The sequence below is a fragment of the Bombina bombina genome, chromosome 1 (genome assembly GCF_027579735.1).
Source record: "Bombina bombina isolate aBomBom1 chromosome 1, aBomBom1.pri, whole genome shotgun sequence".
In the NCBI taxonomy this organism is placed as follows: domain Eukaryota; kingdom Metazoa; phylum Chordata; class Amphibia; order Anura; family Bombinatoridae; genus Bombina; species Bombina bombina.
In genome coordinates, this window is record NC_069499.1 from 1,243,062,342 (window position 1) to 1,243,081,477 (window position 19,136).

The window sequence follows — 19,136 nt, forward strand, 5'->3', positions numbered from 1 at the left end:
TCTGCTGCCTTGGGCTTATATTTGACTTGTAACTTTCTTTGCTCCCCACATTACGGGACCATGAAAAACATTTTTTTTTCTTTCATGATTCAGACAAAACATGGCATTTTTTTTTTTTTTTTTTTTTTAAAAGTTTTATTGAACACTAATAAAACAACAATACAGGTTACAGTATACGTAATAGAATACAAAATAATACAATACAATATAATAGTATAGTAGTGCGGGGAGTGATTCCGTATAAAGTGGAGTTAATCACGAATACAATCTGGTCCCCTTAATTATATCCACAGACATGACATAGTACATTCCTTTTGGTCACTTAGGTCAAATCTTGTATAATGGGTGGTAGTCTACTTCTCCCTCTGTCCTGGTGTGTTGGTGTGCGTTACTTTGGTCGTGTAGAGTGACAATATTCTTCCCACAGAAAGTTCATTGCTAAGAAATCATCTAATCTTTTTGTAATATGGTAGTGAAATTTTTCCATTGCTAACGTGGTGATTAACTAATGAGCGCCATTCCTGAACAGAGGGGGGTACTGTCGATTCCATTTTCTTGGTATTAACCTTCTGGCACAATTAAGTAGTATGAAATTAAGTCGCTGTCTCAGTTTACATTTAATTGTTGGTATGTTATTAAATAAAAATATGATAGGGTCTAAGGGTATCTCGATATGAATTACCTTTGTGATGGCCCTGTGAATGTCATTCCAAAATTGGCCAAGGTGTGGGCATGACCACCAGATATGCTGGTAATTTCCCTCTCCTCCACATGTTCTCCAACATCTATTATCTTTAATGCCATATATTGCAGCTATTTTAACTGGGGTCTTATACCATCTACATAACAGTTTTATATTTGATTCCAATTGCGCGGCTGATGAGGTGTGTGAGCACATGTTATTGAATATCCTTGCCCATTGTTTTGGGGTTATATGGATTTGAAGTTCTTCCGACCATTTGTCTGTGTAGGGTGGAAGGTCTTTGGAATGATATTCTAATAATAATTTATATATTGCCGAGAGTGATCCCTTTGAGTATGTCTCCATACTACATATTGACTCAAAGGGAGATAATGGTCTGTTAAAGTGGGTGCGTTTGATATGAGTGGTAAGATAGTGATTTAGTTGGAAATATCTGAACCATGCGTCAAAATAATTTCCAAATGCTTCTTGCAAAACATTCCTAGGTTTGAGGGATTTGTTGTCCATGGCAAAACTACATGGTATGGTGTCTCTCAATTTTAAGTCCCTTACGTATTGATTGATTTGGTACCCCTGAGCTTCAGGATTATATTTCAGAGGTGTTAAAGGGGAGGGTGTGCTCGAAATCAGTGGGAAGTTGATAAGACATGTGTCCCAAGTTTTAAATGTGAGCCTGGTGATTTCCGATGTATTGGAACTGATAGGTCTGTGAATGTGTGGTATCCAACAGCTTGCTCCTAGTTGTGCATTTTGTGCTAGGTCGTGTTCTAGTCCTACCCATTCCTTGTGAGTGCCATGTTTACACCAGTCTATTATTCGTGTTAATGTACATGCTATAGAATAGTAGTGTATATTTGGCATACCCAACCCTCCTTGGGATTTAGTACGATAAATTACGTTTTTAAAAAAAACCATGGCATTTTAAACTACTTTGCAGTTTACTTTTAGTATCTAGGGTGCTTCATTATCTTGGTATCCTTAGTTGAAAAGCATACATAGGTAGGCTCAGGAGCAGCAATGCATTAACGGGATCAAGCTGCTGATTGGTGGCTTTACATAAATGCCTCTTTAATGATTTACCAGATGTGCTCAGCTAGCTCCCAGTAGTGCATAGCTGATCATTCAAAAAGAATACTAAATGAATGATCTAAATTTGATAGTAGAAGAAAATTAGAAAGTTGTTGAAAACCACATGCTCTATTTGATTCACTAAATAATATGTTTGGGTTTCATGTCTCTTTACGTTCTTTGCTTACTCCTGCTGCTTCCACCTATAAAATATTTCTAAAATGCACCACTTCCTCCCTCAAGGCAACACCAAGTCTCTGCAGGGAGAGCAAAAATACCCAGTATGATCCCAGGGTTAAATACATAAGAATTTGTTTGCTCTCCCTGAACAGTCTGATAAGCTGACTCTCTCCTCCCATCTGTTTCCACTTTACATTCTGAGCTTCAAAACAAGTTGGCATCTGTGGCAGAAGGCCTTGGTCCATAGGAAACAGACGTGTAGATTATACGAGTTTTGTTGGTAAAGATGTGCCTTGCTAACGCTCAGTTCCAGCTCACCGCTCACCTACAAACAGCGCTGGTATTACAGGTTTTTTTCAACCCGGCGTTAGCCTCTAAAAAGTGAGCGTAGAGCAAAATTTTGCTCCACATCTCACCTCAATACCAGCGCTGCTTATGGTATGGGTAAGATGGCTAAAAGTGCTCGTGCACGATTTCCCCATAGGAAACAATGGGGCTGAGCCGGCTGAAAAAAAACCTAACACCTGCAAAAAAGCAGCGTTCAGCTCCTAACGCAGCCCCATTGTTTCCTATGGGAAAATACATTTTACGTCTACCCCTAACACCCTAACATGAACCCCTAGTCAAAACACCCCTAATCTTACACTTATTAACCCCTAATCTGCCGCCCCCGACATCGTCGCCACCTGCATTATATTATTAACCACTAATCTGCAGCTCCGGACACCGCCGCCACCTACATTATACTAATGAACCCCTAATCTGCTGCCCCTAACATCCCCGCCACCTACATTATATTTATTAACCCCTAATCTGCTGCCCCCAACGTCGCCGCAACCAAACTACAATTATTAACCCCTTATCTGCTGCCCCCCAACGTCGCCGCCACTATAATAAATATATTAACCCCTAAACCTAAGTCTAACCTTAATCCTAACACCCCCTAACTTAAATCTAATTTAAAATAATCTTAATAAAATTACTACAATTAAATAAATTAATCCTATTTAAAACTAAATACTTACCTGTAAAATAAACCCTAAGATAGCTACAATATAACTAATAGTTACATTGTAGCTATCTCAGGATTTATTTTTATTTTACAGGCAACTTTATATTTATTTTAACTAGGTACAATAGTTATTAAATAGTTATTAACTATTTAATAACTACCTAGCTAAAATAAATACAAATTTACCTGTAAAATAAACCCTAACCTAAGTTACAATTACACCTAACACTACACTCTAATTAAATCAATTCCCTAAACTAACTACAATTAATTACAATTAAATTAAATAAACTAAAGTACGAAAAACAACAAACACTAAATTACAGAAAATAAAAAAATAATTACAATTTTTTAAAACTAATTACACCTACTCGAATCCCCCTAATAAAATAAAAAATACCCCCAAAATAATAAAATTCCCTACCCTATACTAAATTACAAATAGCCCTTAAAAGGGCTTTTTGCAGGACATTGCCCCAAAGTAATCAGCTCTTTAACCTGTAAACAAAAATACAATACCCCCCCCAACATTAAAACCCACCACCCACACACCCAACCCTACTCTAAAACCCACCCAATCACCCCTTAATAAAACCTAACACTAACCCCTTGAAGATCACCCTACCTTGAGATGTCTTCACCCAGCCGGGCACAAGTGGTCATCCAGACGACCAGAAGTCTTCATCCATGCAGCATCTTCTATCTTCATCCATCCGGAGCGGAGCGGGTCCATCTTGAAGCCAGCCAATGCGGAGCATCCATCCAGACCGACGACTACCCGACGAATGACGGTTCCTTTAAATGACGTCATCCAAGATGGTGTCCCTTGAATTCCGATTGGCTGGTAGGATTCTATCAGCCAATCGGAATTAAGGTAGGAAAAATCATATTGGCTGATGCAATCAGCCAATAGAATTGAAGTTCAATCCAATAGGATGGATGGATACTCCGCGTCGACTGGCTTCAATCGATGGACACGCTCCACTCCGGATAGATGAAGATAGAAGATGCCGCATGGATGAAGACTTCTGGCCGTCTGGATGTCCTCTTCTGCCCGGATCGGATGAAGACTTCTGGCCGTCTGGAGGTCCTCTTCTGCCCGGATCGGATGAAGACTTCTGCCCCTCTGGAGGACCACTTGTGCCCGGCTGGGTGAAGACGTCTCCAAGGTAGGGTGATCTTCAAGGGTTTAGTGTTAGGTTTTATTAAGGGGGATTTGGTAGGTTTTAGAGTAGGGTTGGGTGTGTGGGTGGTGGGTTTTAATGTTGGGGGTATTGTATTTTTTTTTTACAGGTTAAAGAGCTGATTACTTTGGGGCAATGCCCCGCAAAAGGCCCTTTTACGGGGCTATTTGTAATTTAGTATAGGATAGGGAATTTTATTATTTTAGGGGGCTTTTTTATTTTTATTAGGGGGATTAGATTAGGTGTAATTAGCTTAAAAAAATGTAATTATGATTTATTATTTCTTGTAATTTTTGTGGGGGTTTTTTTCTCCGTAATTTAGTTTATTTAATTTAATTGTAATTAATTGTAGTTAGTTTAGGGAATTGATTTAATTAGAGTGTAGTGTTAGGTGTGATTGTGAACTTAGGTTCAGGGTTTATTTACAGGTGAACTATTGTATTTATTTAGCTACGGTAGTTAATAAATAGTTAATAACTATTTAATAACTATTGTACCTAGTTAAAATAAATACAAACTTGCCTGTAAAATAAAAATAAACCCTAAGCTAGCTACAATGTAAATATTAGTTATATTGTAGCTAGCTTAGGGTTTATTTTACAGGTAAGTATTTAGCTTTAAATAGGAATAATTTAGGTAATAATAGTAAATTTATTTTGTTTTATTTAAATTATATTTAAGTTAGGGGTGTTAGTGTTAGGGTTAGACTTAGGTTTAGGGGTTAATAAATTTAGTATAGTGGCGGCGACGTTGGGGGTGGCAGATTAGAGGTAAAGAAATGTAGGTAGGTTTCGGCGATGTTAGGGACGGCAGAGTAGATGTTAATAATATTTAATTAGTGTTTGCGAGGCGGGAGTGCAGTGGTTTAGGGGTTAATACATTTATTTAAGTGGCAGCGATGTCCGGTCGGCAGATTAGGGGTTAAAAACTTTATTTAAGTGTTTGCGATGTAAGGGGGGGGCTCAGTTTAGGGGTTAATAGGTAGTTTATGGGTGTTAGTGTACTTTTTAGCACTTTAGTTAAGAGTTTTATGTTACGGCATTAGCCCATAAAACTCTTAACTACTGACTTTTAAATGCGTTAGGAGTCTTGACAGGAGAGGGTGTACCGCTCACTTTTTCCAAGACTCGTAATACCGGCGTTAGGCAAATCCCATTAAAAAGATAGGATACGCAATTGACGTAAGGGGATTTGCGGTATGTTAAAATCGCTGAAAAAAAGTGAGCGGTACACCTGTACCTGTCAGACTCGTAATACCAGCGGGCATTAAAAAGCAGCGTTGGGACCTCTCAACGCTGCTTTTTAAGGCTAGCGCTAGACTCGTAATCTAGGCGAGAGTGTGCACAGAAACTATTCTGTAGCTTTAACGTTTCTATAAGGATTAGCACTCTTTTTATCACATTCAGATATCCACCATTATAGATGATGCTAAAAAGGGACAAGCTAAGTTTAAACAGCCTTAAATTTACTTTTATCATCAAATTTGCTTTATTCTCTTGGTGTTCTTTGTTGAAAGCTAAAACTAGGTATGTTTAAATGCTAATTACTAAGCGCTTGAAAGCTGCATCTTATCTCAGTGCATTTTGACAGTTTTTCACAATTAGACACTGCTAGTTCATGTGCCATATAGATAATAATGTGCTCACTCCAGTGGAGGTATTAATGTGTCAGCACTGATTGGCTAAAATACAAGTCTGTCAAAAGAACTGAGATAAGGGGGCAGTCTGCAGAGACTTAAATACAAGGTAATCACAGACATAAAAGCATATTACAGGGACAGTCTACTCCGGAATTTTTATTGTTTAAGAAGATAGAAAAACTTTTTATTACCCATTCCCCAATTTTGGATAACCAACAAGGTTACATTATAATTTTTTACCTCCGTGATTTTTTTGTATATAAGCCTCTGTAGACTGCCCCTATTTAGGTTCTTTTGACAGACATGCATTTTAGACTCCTAGGTAACTGCACTGGAGTGAACAAAATATTATCTATTAATTAGCATATAAGCCTACCTAGGTTTAGCTTCCAACAAAGAATATTAAAAGAAAAAAGCAAATTTGATTATAAAAGTAATATGGAAAGTTGTTTAAAATTGCACGCCCTTTCTGAATCATGACATTTTAATTTTGACTTAGACTGTCCCTTTTAAATATAACAGTGTTGGTTGTGCAAAAACTGAGGAATGGGTAATAAAAGGATTATCTATCTTTTAAACAAAAGTCTGGAGTAGAATGTCCCTTTAACCAATGTAATTGAAATTTGGAAGTTTTGTAGTCACTGGTAATAGCTACAAAACTGACAAATTTCAGCACAGTTACATTTCTTGTTTCAAAGTTATCAGACTAAAAAATTTAATTTAAACAAACTTTAGATATTTATGACAAGATTGATATTTACCTTTTTAGTAGTTCTTTCAACTATAAAGGCTACTTCACTAAATCAAATAAACTTTAGAATATATTATTTAAATTAAACCTTCACTGTATAATACCCCATAATTCTTCTGCTTCATAACATAACCTAAAGCCACAGGATATAACTTCCAAACTGAATTAGAATTCCATGATTTCATAGCTCTTGTTAATTTTAAGAATATATGTAAATCAACAATTACATCTTAAATACATCACTAACATGCATGAAATCCATACTATCCATTTGCAGTGTCAGTAAAGCCTACTTTCATCTCATAAATCATTGGTATAATTCAATTAACCCTAGTAGTCCATAAATCTTTAAAAAACAGTTCAGTTTCTTGGATGTAATTGATACTATATTTCATACATTAAAATTGCAAATACAGTTCATTCATCAATAATAATTGATAATGTATTTCATTTATAAATATTTAAACATTTCTTTGAATAGTTCATGATTCCACAGTAAAACTAAAATTATTCTCAGTACTTTTTAGCCAAATCACTGAACCTAGTGCAGCGATGGGTAGCAGATTGAAATATATATGTATACATATACATATATATTTATTTATTTATACGTGTGCATACACATATTAACATATAAATATATGTATATAAGCATATACATATATAAGAGAACACACAGTGCCATTGTATTCTAATACAACATGCAGTAAAAAAAATACTAGCATCTTTTATTTATTTTTTTATTTTACAAAATGCACTACACATTTTATTTTGGGGGCAATTGGGGCACATTTAGAAAATTAACCTGAGATCTGAAATCTGTTTAATTTTTAGAGCGCAAATTGCTACAGCTTACGGTAGCAATAACCGTATTGCGGGCGATAAGTGCTCCACTTGTAATCTAACCCTATATCTTTCAAATTGTAATACTTGTTTTATTTAGCGCGGTTGTGACATCTATTGAAAGTATAGGTTGCACTCGAGCGAAGTTGGCCGCTCTTACCCTTCTCTGGTTAATGAGCTCTACCATGGGTTTGTAATATCAAGTCGCACATTCATGTTAACTCAGTCCAGCAATATTGAGTTCTGTGCTATAATTAGCGTGCCACTTATAAACTGTCCCTATATGTGGAGTGTAGCCCTGGGATCTATAGGCTGACCATATTGCCGCTTTAAAAAGGGACACATATGAAAAATACATATGTCAGGGCTGTTTTCAGGGCTGTTTAAAGAAATGGTTTTATATAAGAACCCTCACATATGTATTTTTCATATGTGTTCCTTCTTAAAGCGGCAATATGGTAAGCCTAGGGATCTATGAAGAAGGGTCAGGATTAACTCGGCTCTCCAGCAGGCTAATTTTAAAGGAAACAAATAAATACAGACAAATTTAGTCAGTAATTCTTCCTTTTCTTTTAATTAGTGCATTTGTTTGGATATTTGTTTCGTGAAAATTAATGTTTTTGTTACGAATTTGCATCCATAACGAAATGAATGCTAAAGCCTAGTGTGAACTCTTGTATAGACAAAAGTCTGTGAAGTAATATGGATTTTTTTTAACCCCCTTAATGACAGCCAGCGTACTCTCTGAGGCATGCTGAAATAGCATGGTCTCAACACTGTTGGTAAGACCTGCACTGTCACAGCCTTAGAAGTCCCCTTGAAACAGTCAACATACAGGGTATATTGCTGCTGTTAAGAGGTTAAAACTGCATGCTGTGTTTAGATTATGAAATTACATTTTTAGTGTCCCTTTTAAGATTCCAATAAACAATCTAATCACTCCTTATGTTGCTTCTCCCTTTAATGCCCTGAGTAAAAGAAGGTCTGCCTGGTTTTATCATTTAAAAAGAAACCAGTGCCATTAATCGTATATGGGGTTACATCATGTGTATAGAATGGCATCACAAAATGTTTATAACTGGGTAGGAATTTTTCGATTAAGTAAATATTTAAATTTATTTTATTTCTTTTCTCAGCTATGTAGGAGTTAACTGTTAGGAGGGAAGACCCTTTTATGGTTAACATACGAAGAATTACCCAAACCAGAGCTCTGAAGCCTTGAAAGGCAGAGTTAAATATGTCAAATGTTATGGGGCATGAAGTGATCAAATGAAGAGAATATTGTGCTTGTTATATGTAACAGAGTAAAGGCTGTGACACACTGCAAACTGAGCGGTGCGCAGCATGTGGATGCAGCTGTGCGCGCTCAGTGTATCCTGCCTTTTCATCTCTGAGCACTCTGCTGCATCAGGTCGCGTAGCTAAGCTCTCAGAGATGAAATAATTGAACTTCAGAAGCGATGCGATGCGGTGCGAAGCAGCTGCTTCACCTCGCGCCGCATCGCTTGCAGTGTGTCACAGCCTTAATATGTAATTATAGATTAGTAGAGTGAAATGTTAGACAAGAGGTACTGACTGATTTACAAATCCCTTACACTGAACTCATTTAAAAAATAAATAAATAAAACAGCTGCTCAATATGTTTGCTCCCTCGGCTTCCATGGGTAATAAAATGCATTTGTCTTATGTTCATGAATGGTTTTATAGCCCAATTCTTTTTTTTCTGTTTGGAAATATGCTGTTCTTTGTTTTCAAGATACCTAGGTAGACATTGGTAGCTACACAGGCATTGTCAAGCATTAGGGATAGTGAGTTATTCAGAGATAGAACTAGTAAAGTAACATTACCTGTCAAACCATTCCTTTTAGTGTAGCCTTCTCTGGGACCTCCTCTGCCTCGTCACCACTTTCTGTTGGGGTACCGCAAGGCTCTGTCCTCAGTCCCCTTCTCTTCTCAATCTACACATAATCATTAGGTTCCCTAATAAAGTCCCATGGATTCCAATATCATTTGTTTGCCGACGACACCCAAATCTACTTCTCTGCACCAGACCTAACTGTCTTTCTCACATTTCTTCCTGGATGTCCTCTCACTACCTCAAGCTAAATCTCTCCAAAACTGAGCTCCTTATTTTCCCCCCTTCTCCCAAAATCTCTACCCCCAATCTCTCTATAACTGTCGACAACTCCCACATGCCCGATGTCTTGGGGTCACACTTGACTCAGATCTTTCTTTCACTCCTCACATTCAGTCCTTGGCTAAATCCTGCCGCTTCCACCTTTAAAAACGGAGGGGCAGAGCCAACTCTTGAAGTGGCAGGACGCATCTTGGTGAAGCTTCTGAACATAATAGAACGCTTTGAATTATTTGAGATTAGTGAGTAAAATTTAATGCAACAAAAGCTTTATAGTTGGAAGCAGAACTATCGCACATATTTCGATTGAAGTTCAGAGGCGGAAATTTGACTGCTATCCTGACTCTTCAAGAACGCCACACACAACTTTGGGCCTTGGTCATTTCTTACATTTGAGAACCCTGTGGCTGAGGCTGCCACACATATAACCCCCCCCCCTTAGTGATCTGGGTTAGGAAGTATGGAGATACTTATTTATTCATCAAGCGAAAAGCAGTGTTTGTAGATATTTAGCTATGATTAGCCCACTCACCTCGTGTTTGCTGTAAGAGCCCATCATGGAGTTAAACATGTATGCTCTGACTAGACTATATAGCCTACTGGATTCCTTTCAAGCTATATTGGAAGACACGCTCAAGGTGGCATTTCAGTCCACAGATAATCCTAATATGACGCTGATTCTTCAACCTAATTCCACTATGTTGAAGCAGGGTGGTGGCAGTGTTTTGGGACCCCGGCGCTCACTACATACCTCTTGCACACCTCAGAATGATCAGGAGCTTGGTCGCTTTACAGTGGAGGGGATGTGGAGGTTTGATGCATCAGTGGATACCGGCTGTGGCTTTGAGATGGAGACCAGGAGCGGCATGAAGGCCATTGCTGACATGGAGGAAGCCTGCGGTGTGGGCGGAGCAACATGCTGTGAGATAACGGAGCGGCACCAGACAGTAGTGGATCTGATATGCACAGGGACCGCAACACGATACACCTTTGCATTGTATGGGTATATTGCTCTTGACTTTCCAGTTAATATGATCAGTCAGCTTCTTTTCCAGTTTTTATGGGAACATCAGCAGATATGGCAAAGTGTGGGGCTTGTTAAGTCTGGGGTGGGATGATTTGCTCACTAGGCCCAACATAGCGCCTAAACGATGGTGCAGGATGTTATAAATGTTATCAGTCTGCAGTTTGTGTCAAGCACTATTCTATCCTCTCCAGACTATATCACGGAAGAGACTTTTACAGGAGTTTTTCTTTATCACAAGTTCATTGTTTATTATATGTTGATGTTTGTCTCCACATTTGACCACTATATTTGTGTCTTTATTGGGGAATCATTTACATACACCTTAAGAAATTATATACACCAGTTGGGAAATAAGTTTCTTGATAGTCATCGCTAATGGCTTTCAGAGAATACATCTGTAGACCCCACTAACATGATTGTTACCATTCTATTTTCTCTGAGACCAGAGTAACAACATTAAGTATCATAGCCACCCTATTGTGTTAGAATTGAATGGGATTATCTGAACCCTAAGGTTACCCTCTCTACCTAATTCATCCACTTTGCTGTGCTGTCAGTGGCCGATTTAGCATGGCACTTGTATTCTTTGTTTGAGAGGAGTTTAATTTGAGCTATTAAGGGAGTCTAACACTTCTTGTATTATATGACTTAATATTGGTTGGGATACTACCCTGCTCTGATGCCTGGTCAAGGTATAAACATCATTGGGAAACTTTATAGTCCTATTAATCCCCATGAGTGTTGCTTGAACTCCTTCATATAGCACCTATTGAACCCACCCCGAAATTAGCTTAAACTTGAGGAGGGTTTGTTATTATATTATTATGTCTGGTTCCCTCCTAAGCCCAAATTATCTCACTCAGTTGACTTATTTGGGCTTGTTAAATTATACTGTACTTATAGTTTAAACATTGCTTACTAGCTATTCATATTTCATTTATAATGTGACCTTTGAGAAGCCATAGACTGTACAAGAGCACGTAATAACCCCTAATATTTTGCTTAATTGGAAGTGACCTCTATGCAGCTGTTATTAACTCTACATGGGGTTTTAGTTATAGTGAATTATACTAATATCTGTATGGGTAACAGGCTGATTCATGTTCTAGAGCTTCTATTGGTATATAAAGACCCAAAAGTGGTCTTGCATCTTCTACCTTCTGTTGATTTATTCCCATAAGTGATCAGGGGTCCAAGAGTGGCCCAGTATGTTTAGGTATATTTAAAAAAGAAAATGAGGTTTCAGATAATATCTTGCTATAATTTTGATTGCATTAAATCTAATTTTCATATGTACTAGACTATAGCTATGTAGCCTGTATACAATATCCTTTTCCAATTTTCATATGTACTAGACTATACGTTTTTAACTTGTATACAATATTTCTCTCTTTTACTCTGTATGTTCAAGAACCTCAATAAAAAAAAAAAAAAAAAATCTTTACATTAGACATCCTTTCCCGCCTCTATTACTGCAACTCTGTCCTCTCTGGTCTCCCCAGGTGCTGCCTAGCTCCTTTACAATCCATAATGAATGCCTCGGCCAGGCTCATCTTCCTTACACTCTTCATCTGCTGCACCTCTCTGCCAATGCTTTCACTGGCTTCCTTTTGCCTCCAGGATTAAAGGACCAGTAAACACAATAGAGTTGCATAATCAACAAACGCAAGATAACAAGACAATACAATAGCATTTACTCTGAATTTCAAATGAGTAGTAGAATATTTTCTAACAGATTTCAAAGTTATGTATATTTCCCCTCCCCCTGTACCATATGATAGCAATCAGCCAATCACAAATGCATATACATATAGTCTGAGTTCTTGCACATGCTCAGTAGGAGCTGGTGACTCAAAAAGTGTAAATATAAAAGACTGTGCACATTTTTTTTTAATGGAAGTAAATTGGAAAGTTGTTTAAAATTACATGCTGTATCTGAATCATGAAAATGTAATAAAACCTGAGTGTCCCTTTAAACACAAAATTCTCACTCTGACATACAAAGCCCTGCACTGCTCCCCCCTATATCTCAAACCTTGTCTCCAGATACTCTCCCTCCTGTCCACTGCTTATGACCTCCTACTCTCCTCTTCTCTTGTTACCTCCTCACACTCCCGCTTACAGGACTTCTCCAGACTGACTCCCATCTTGTGGAACTCTCTGCCTCACTCCACAAGACTCTCCCCTAGTTTTGAAAACTTCAAGCGCTCCCTAAAGACTCTACTGTTCATGGATGCATACAACCTACACTAACCTTTCTTTATACCGTTTTCTCTCCTCCATTGCTATCCCCTTGAACCCCCTTAGCATGTAAGCCTAAGAGCCATGCTGTTTGTAGATCACCTTCTTTAGAGCTGACTACAACAGTGCGACTCTTGGCAGGGCCCTCTACCTGTCTGATCCCTATAAATGTTTCCTTGTATTCCGCCTATGTTTATAGTGCTTCGGAATCTACAAATAACTGATGATGTGAATAATAATAATTATTAAACATTGTCTACGAACATGGAAATGATAGGATTCTCTATAAACAGAATCAGTGCTTCATTAAACTTATCAAACCCATGCTGCCATTTAGTCTGTTTATCTCCATGTATGGCCCTTTTTGTTAAAAAATTGTAGCTTATCAACAAATACTTTTTTCTGGCTAATCCTAACAATGATCTTTATTTTGGCTGGATATTTCCAATTTTGTCATTTTTTTCCCATCATTTAGGGTGTGATTCTGGGCTTGGACATGCACTAGCTAAGCACTTGGATGAACTAGGTGTTCTTGTGTTTGCTGGTGTTTTGGATAAGAAAGGGCCGGGTGCTGAAGCACTAAAAAGGATTTGTTCACCGCGACTTTCGCTTATCCAACTTGATGTCACAAATGTTGAAGAGATAAAAAAAGCCTACACTAATGTCAAGAGCCGGGTGCAAGATGCAGGTACTGCCATTTCAAGTTATAGCTTGTAGAATACAGTGTTCTTTCCTGCTTTTTTTATAAATGATTACCAGCCTTCTGCTGCGACACATGGACCTACATGTGAATTAAACTGGCATATGTTTACTTACATAGTTAAAGGTGCAGTGACCACCTTGAGTATGTTTATATAAAATCTTTAGTTGTGCATAATGAAACAACTTTGCAATATTTTGGCTATGAAAAGTGAGCAATTTCTGATTCTCAGAACTTAAACGGCACCCTATTGGCCTTGCTTCAAATCTGTCCCTAATTGGCATTATCAGATAACAATTGCAAAACAATGCATTTTATACTAAATGTATCACAATTGCTATACTTGTTCTCTGTGGACTAAAGCCCAGATTGGCTCCTGTAAATGGTGGGCGGCGTTTGACTATTGAACAATAATTACCTTAAAAAGTATGCTAATTTGTTTTAAAAAGTTAAGACTTGACTGATATGTTATTCTACATCAACACAACAGAAATGTCTTGTAATTACAAAGTGTTTTCTTCCCCTTTAAGTTTTTTTAAGTTATTTGGCCACAAAGGCCAAGATGCATCATTGTAAAGTGATACTCTTCTGTTGGAGTTTCTGTGCTTTTGAAAGATCACTAACTTCTCATTGTACTAGTTTGTTTTCTGGAAACAAAATATAGTATGAAATACTACTGATTAGCAAGAGGATATGTTGTACCCATAAAAATCAGTGGTCTAGTTTAAAAACAGAAAACAAAACAGCATACAAAGGGTTATGTATATCCCAGAAAAGATTAAGCATATAAAATGGCTTGTGAAAACGGACATTTAAGGCAAGAAACCAAAATCTGAAACCTGTTAATTTCATGTTAAAAGAAATTATTGTGTTTAAAAACCTTAGCTTTCCCACATCCTCATATAAACATAGGGATACCCAAAATATGGGAGAAATAGTGATTCTTGCTGTTACAATTATCCAAATGTATTCTACTCCCTGTGTATTCTTACTAATTTGACACTGTAGAAGAAATGCCCATTTTGAGAGAGCTTAAATGTACATTTAATATAAAAAAAGCAGTATATGTATCCTGCATGCACTGACTGCAGTGAGACCTGAGCTAAGCTAAAAAGGGTTCAATTTACCAAGATTTAAAGGGACATGAAACCCAAAAAATGTATTTTATGATTCAGATAGAGCATGCAATATTAAACCACTTTCCAATTTGCTTCTATTTTAATTTTTACTTTATTCTCTTGGTGTTCTTTATTGAAGGAGCAACAATGTATTACTGGGAGCTAGCAGAACACACTGGTAAACCTATAAGAGGTATATATGTGCAACCACCAATCAGCAGCTAGCTCCCATATCCTGAGTCTACCTAGGTATTCTTTTCCACAAAGAAAATTAAGACAATTACATAATAGAAGTAAATTGTAAAGTTGTTTAAAATGGTATTCTCTGTCTGAATCATGAAATAAACATTTTGGGTTTCATGTCCCTTTAAAGATCGAAATGAGTTATATACACTCATAAAAACACACACGTTCATCCCAATGAACCAATTGCATATATATCTATTTAATGTTTTTTCATTATGTTCATCTGTTTCTCTTATATGTTTATTTGCAGAGAATTCTGTATAAAAGACAGCAAAGTCAACTGATATCTGTCCTAAATCTTAACACTGCTAAATATCTTTAAACTGAAATAGCGTTTTCTATTTTGTAATAGCAGTAGTATATGTATAGGCATTTTTACCCTCTGTTTCAAATGTGGAGCATAAGTTAAAATGGGGACAATACACTTTATTAAAGTGTCTTTCATGCATTTATTGCTGTTTATTTAAATAATTAATTACTCAAGCATATGGGACCTTTTAGGGCATATTATGTTATTTATTTTCAACCCTTTCTTCTGACGTACTCTTCCATATATTTACATATATATATATATATATATATATATATATATATATATATATATATATATATATATATATACATACATACATACATAAAAGCGCACATTCACAATCACTTTATCTATTTCTAAATCTTATTTTTCATTGTATATTCTAATGTAAACTAAATATTAATGTTGTATTTTCCTCTAGGTTTGTGGGGCATTGTGCATAATGCAGGGGTCCTTGGCTATGTTACAGATGGAGAATTGCTTCCCATAAATGTTTACAGGCAGTGCATGGAGGTGAACTTCTTTGGTGCTGTTCAAATCACAAAAATGTTTATATCATTAGTCCGGAAAGCCAAAGGGAGATTAATTAGCATTTCCAGTATGGCAGGTAAGATTTTCAATGAAAAAAGCACATAATAGATCAACTGCCAAAGACAATGTAAACAAATAAAAAAAAATTGTGGCTTTCTTAGACCAGTGATATTTTCTATTATCATAGACACTTTACAAGATAAATTTAATGAGATGCCAGCAACAAATTACAGAAATTAGTATGTTTAATGAAGCAGAGATAAAACTTCCTTTCTTCCTATAATACATTTGTCTGAAATGGTTGTAAAACATTAGAGACATGGTAAACGGTACACAAATGGTTAAACCATTGCATAGCTGTAAAGATCTGACTAGAAAATATTGCCTGAACACCTCTATGAAAAAAAGGAATATTTTACCTCAACAATTCCTTAGTAACCACATCCCATTGTAAAGGTACTTTAACCAACCAATTAGGATGTCAGTCCTTGGACTGGCATGTACAGACATAGGGCAAGATTTATGGCAGGGAGAATGCAACTGATATTTATGAAGGAGCGGTTTAAAGCACAGATGAAGCTAATTGGCTGTTTGTGTTTGGGTTTTTTCAACATGCCATTGACAGTAGCTGAAGGATAACTGTTCACACTGCACTTACTATTGTAAGCTGAAGAAGTTTTGAGGTAAATATCTTTTTTTTTATAAAACTGCTCAGGTGATATTTCTTGTCAGCATTTTACAGTAATGCTGCATCACTTTCAAATGATTTAGCATATACATATTATGTTTTTTTCCCCCTATTTATTATTTTTATTACATTTTGAATAAAAGATAAACAACAGAAATAATAAGAAATAAAGCATATTACAAAAATATTACAATCAAGGTAATTGAAGTATTAGCATGAACTGAGTAGTGTAGTCTTTAGAGATTTTACACCCACCTATAAGGAGAGCACAGAGCTACGGCAATCAAATTGGGATGTTGAAGGTTTCTAGATATAACTTGCAATAGGTTACTTAGATACATTACTCAGTATTTGATAAATAAATATGTATATATTTGTATTATGACCCTGGGGAAATCTCCCTAAGAGTGATGGGGGAATCTAGACATTGTCTGGTATTTGGGCACTGGGCTGCCCTTACTAGGTCGGTAAACTTATTTTTTGTAAAAAGAACAATTGAGCTAAAAGAGGCTGCACTTAGGAGGTGACTCACCATAGAACAAACTACTGGGCTGTTGTTCGTCCCTGGTAGAACACCTCTCTTTCTGTATTCAAAGAAATAAGGAGAAAAAGAAGAAAGAGAAAAATTAAAATTAAAGAGAGAGGAAAACTATTTAACAGTTCTATACAAAAGTAACATATCTAAATATTTAAATAACTAAGCAGTATATTCATCCCAATAGGATTGCAGTACCTTGGGTTGAAAGCTGAATCGATTACAAACAGGGAAAGAGCAGTGGTATTGATATGACTCCCCTGGTCAACACCCCCTTTTTAATTTACCTTCTAAAGGTATATTTATGTTTTTAGAAATTAACCATTGTGTCCAATAAAGCTCGATATCTAAAAAAATAAATGAATTTTCCTTTCAATTTGTAATGAGCTTTTTCTAAGTTAAGAGTATACCAGGTTAACCCATTCTGAGAAAAAGGGTATTTCTGTTTTTGTTTAACACAGTTTGACATTAATTTAAAGAGTGTCGGTTTTAGTTTACAAATAATCCGAATATTGACATGCATGAGGATTATTATGTCACTTTGTATTGGGAGTACAAGTCCTTATTGCTTAGCGTCTATCACTGAGGAGTTTATGCATAGCCAGGAATATCTTACTCCAAGTCTTGTCTTGAATAGACATATTCAAATCTCTTTCCCATTTCGTTATATAAGGATTATTGGGATACCATTTTAATGTTAAAAATTTATAGCAGATTGACAGAATTCCATGAGCAGGGAAATTGTTAATGAGTCTCAAAGGCAATTAAGCATCTACCTTACTTTTTTAGTGGATGTGTTGTTAGAAAATTCCGCATTTGAAAATATGATAACCAATTATTAAAACGGAAGGGAAAGTCATTCCTAAGGGAATTGAAATCCCTTAAAACTTCACAAAAAATGAGGCAGATTGGTAAATTGGGTATTTATGTCTGATTAATATTCAATACTTTACAGCTGTTTCTGGTAACTAGTGAGTTAATATCTTTACATAAGAGCTACAGATTTGTATTTCTTTCTTTTTATAAAATGTGGTGTAAAGATGACAAATATGTGGTTAAAGATGAGTTATTTTCCTCCCCACAGTATTTTTATTTTGCTCATATGCACAGCTGCTGTATTCTTTTAATTCTCTTATTTACTGCCCAAAGCAAATAATTGATATGGTGGTAGACACAGTGGTTGGAATTGGATGAGCAATAAAGCATGTTTCTTAAGCTTTGTCAAAATATTTTCTAACAAAGAAAAATGTTTTAACTACACTATTAGGTCAATATAACAGTCTAGCAATAAGTTAAAAGCTGCAATTTTAATAACAAATACAACTTTTATTTGTGTAACATTGTAACTATAATGTATTGTCCTATGAAGAATAATCTTCAAATCATAGGATAACAGGCTATGTAAAGGGACAGATTAGTCAAAATGAAACACTCATGATTCAGATAGGGCATGCAATTTTTAACAACTTTCCAATTTACTTTTAACAAATTTGCTTTGTTCTCTTGGTATTTTTTTATTGAAAGCCTACTACAACAATATTACAATCAAGGTAATTGATTTATAAGCATGAACTGAGTAAGAAGTGTAGTCTTTAGAGGTTTTACATCCACCTATAAGGATAATTGCTAATTGCTAAGCCCTTGAAGTCTGCTTTTAATCTAAGAGCATTTTGACAGTTTTTTTTACAGCCAGACAGAGCTAGTCCATGTGTGCAATATAGATAACATTGTGTTCACTCCTGTGAAGTTACCTAGGAGTCAGCACTGATTGGCTAAAGAACTGAAATAAGGGGGCAGTAAGCAGAGGCTTAGATACAAGGTAATCACAGAGTTAAAAATTATATTAGTATAACTGTGTTGGTTATGCAAGACTGGGGAATGGTTAATAAAGGGATTATCTATCGTTTTTTAACAATAAAAATTCTGGAGTAGACTGCTCGTATATATGTCATGCAGTATGAAGCCGATTGTACCGCAACACACACACACACACACTATATATATATATATATATTAAGGGCGTATTTAGGATTTGTGCTGCCCTAGGCACTCAAAATTCTGCTGCCCCCCCCCCAAAAAAAAATGAAAAGGTTTTAGGCATTTTTTCCCCTTAATATTTTTTGGGTCAGTGTGTAAAATGTTTTTTTTCTTTGTTTTTTTCCCCATAACAATTCAAAAGAAAATGGCTAGCAAAACACTTGCATACAGGTGGGTTGAATTGCAT

General features: G+C 36.2%; 1 protein-coding gene across 1 annotated transcript in view; it reads left to right on the top strand.

Annotated features, from left to right (window-relative positions):
- Positions 1-19,136, top strand: part of HSD17B2 (hydroxysteroid 17-beta dehydrogenase 2) — a 117,617-nt gene that overhangs the window by 63,179 nt on the left and 35,302 nt on the right. The window contains exons 2-3 of the mRNA XM_053694867.1: positions 13,257-13,469; positions 15,580-15,765. Coding sequence (XP_053550842.1) covers positions 13,257-13,469; positions 15,580-15,765 — 399 coding nt within the window. The remainder of the gene's footprint in view (positions 1-13,256; positions 13,470-15,579; positions 15,766-19,136) is intronic.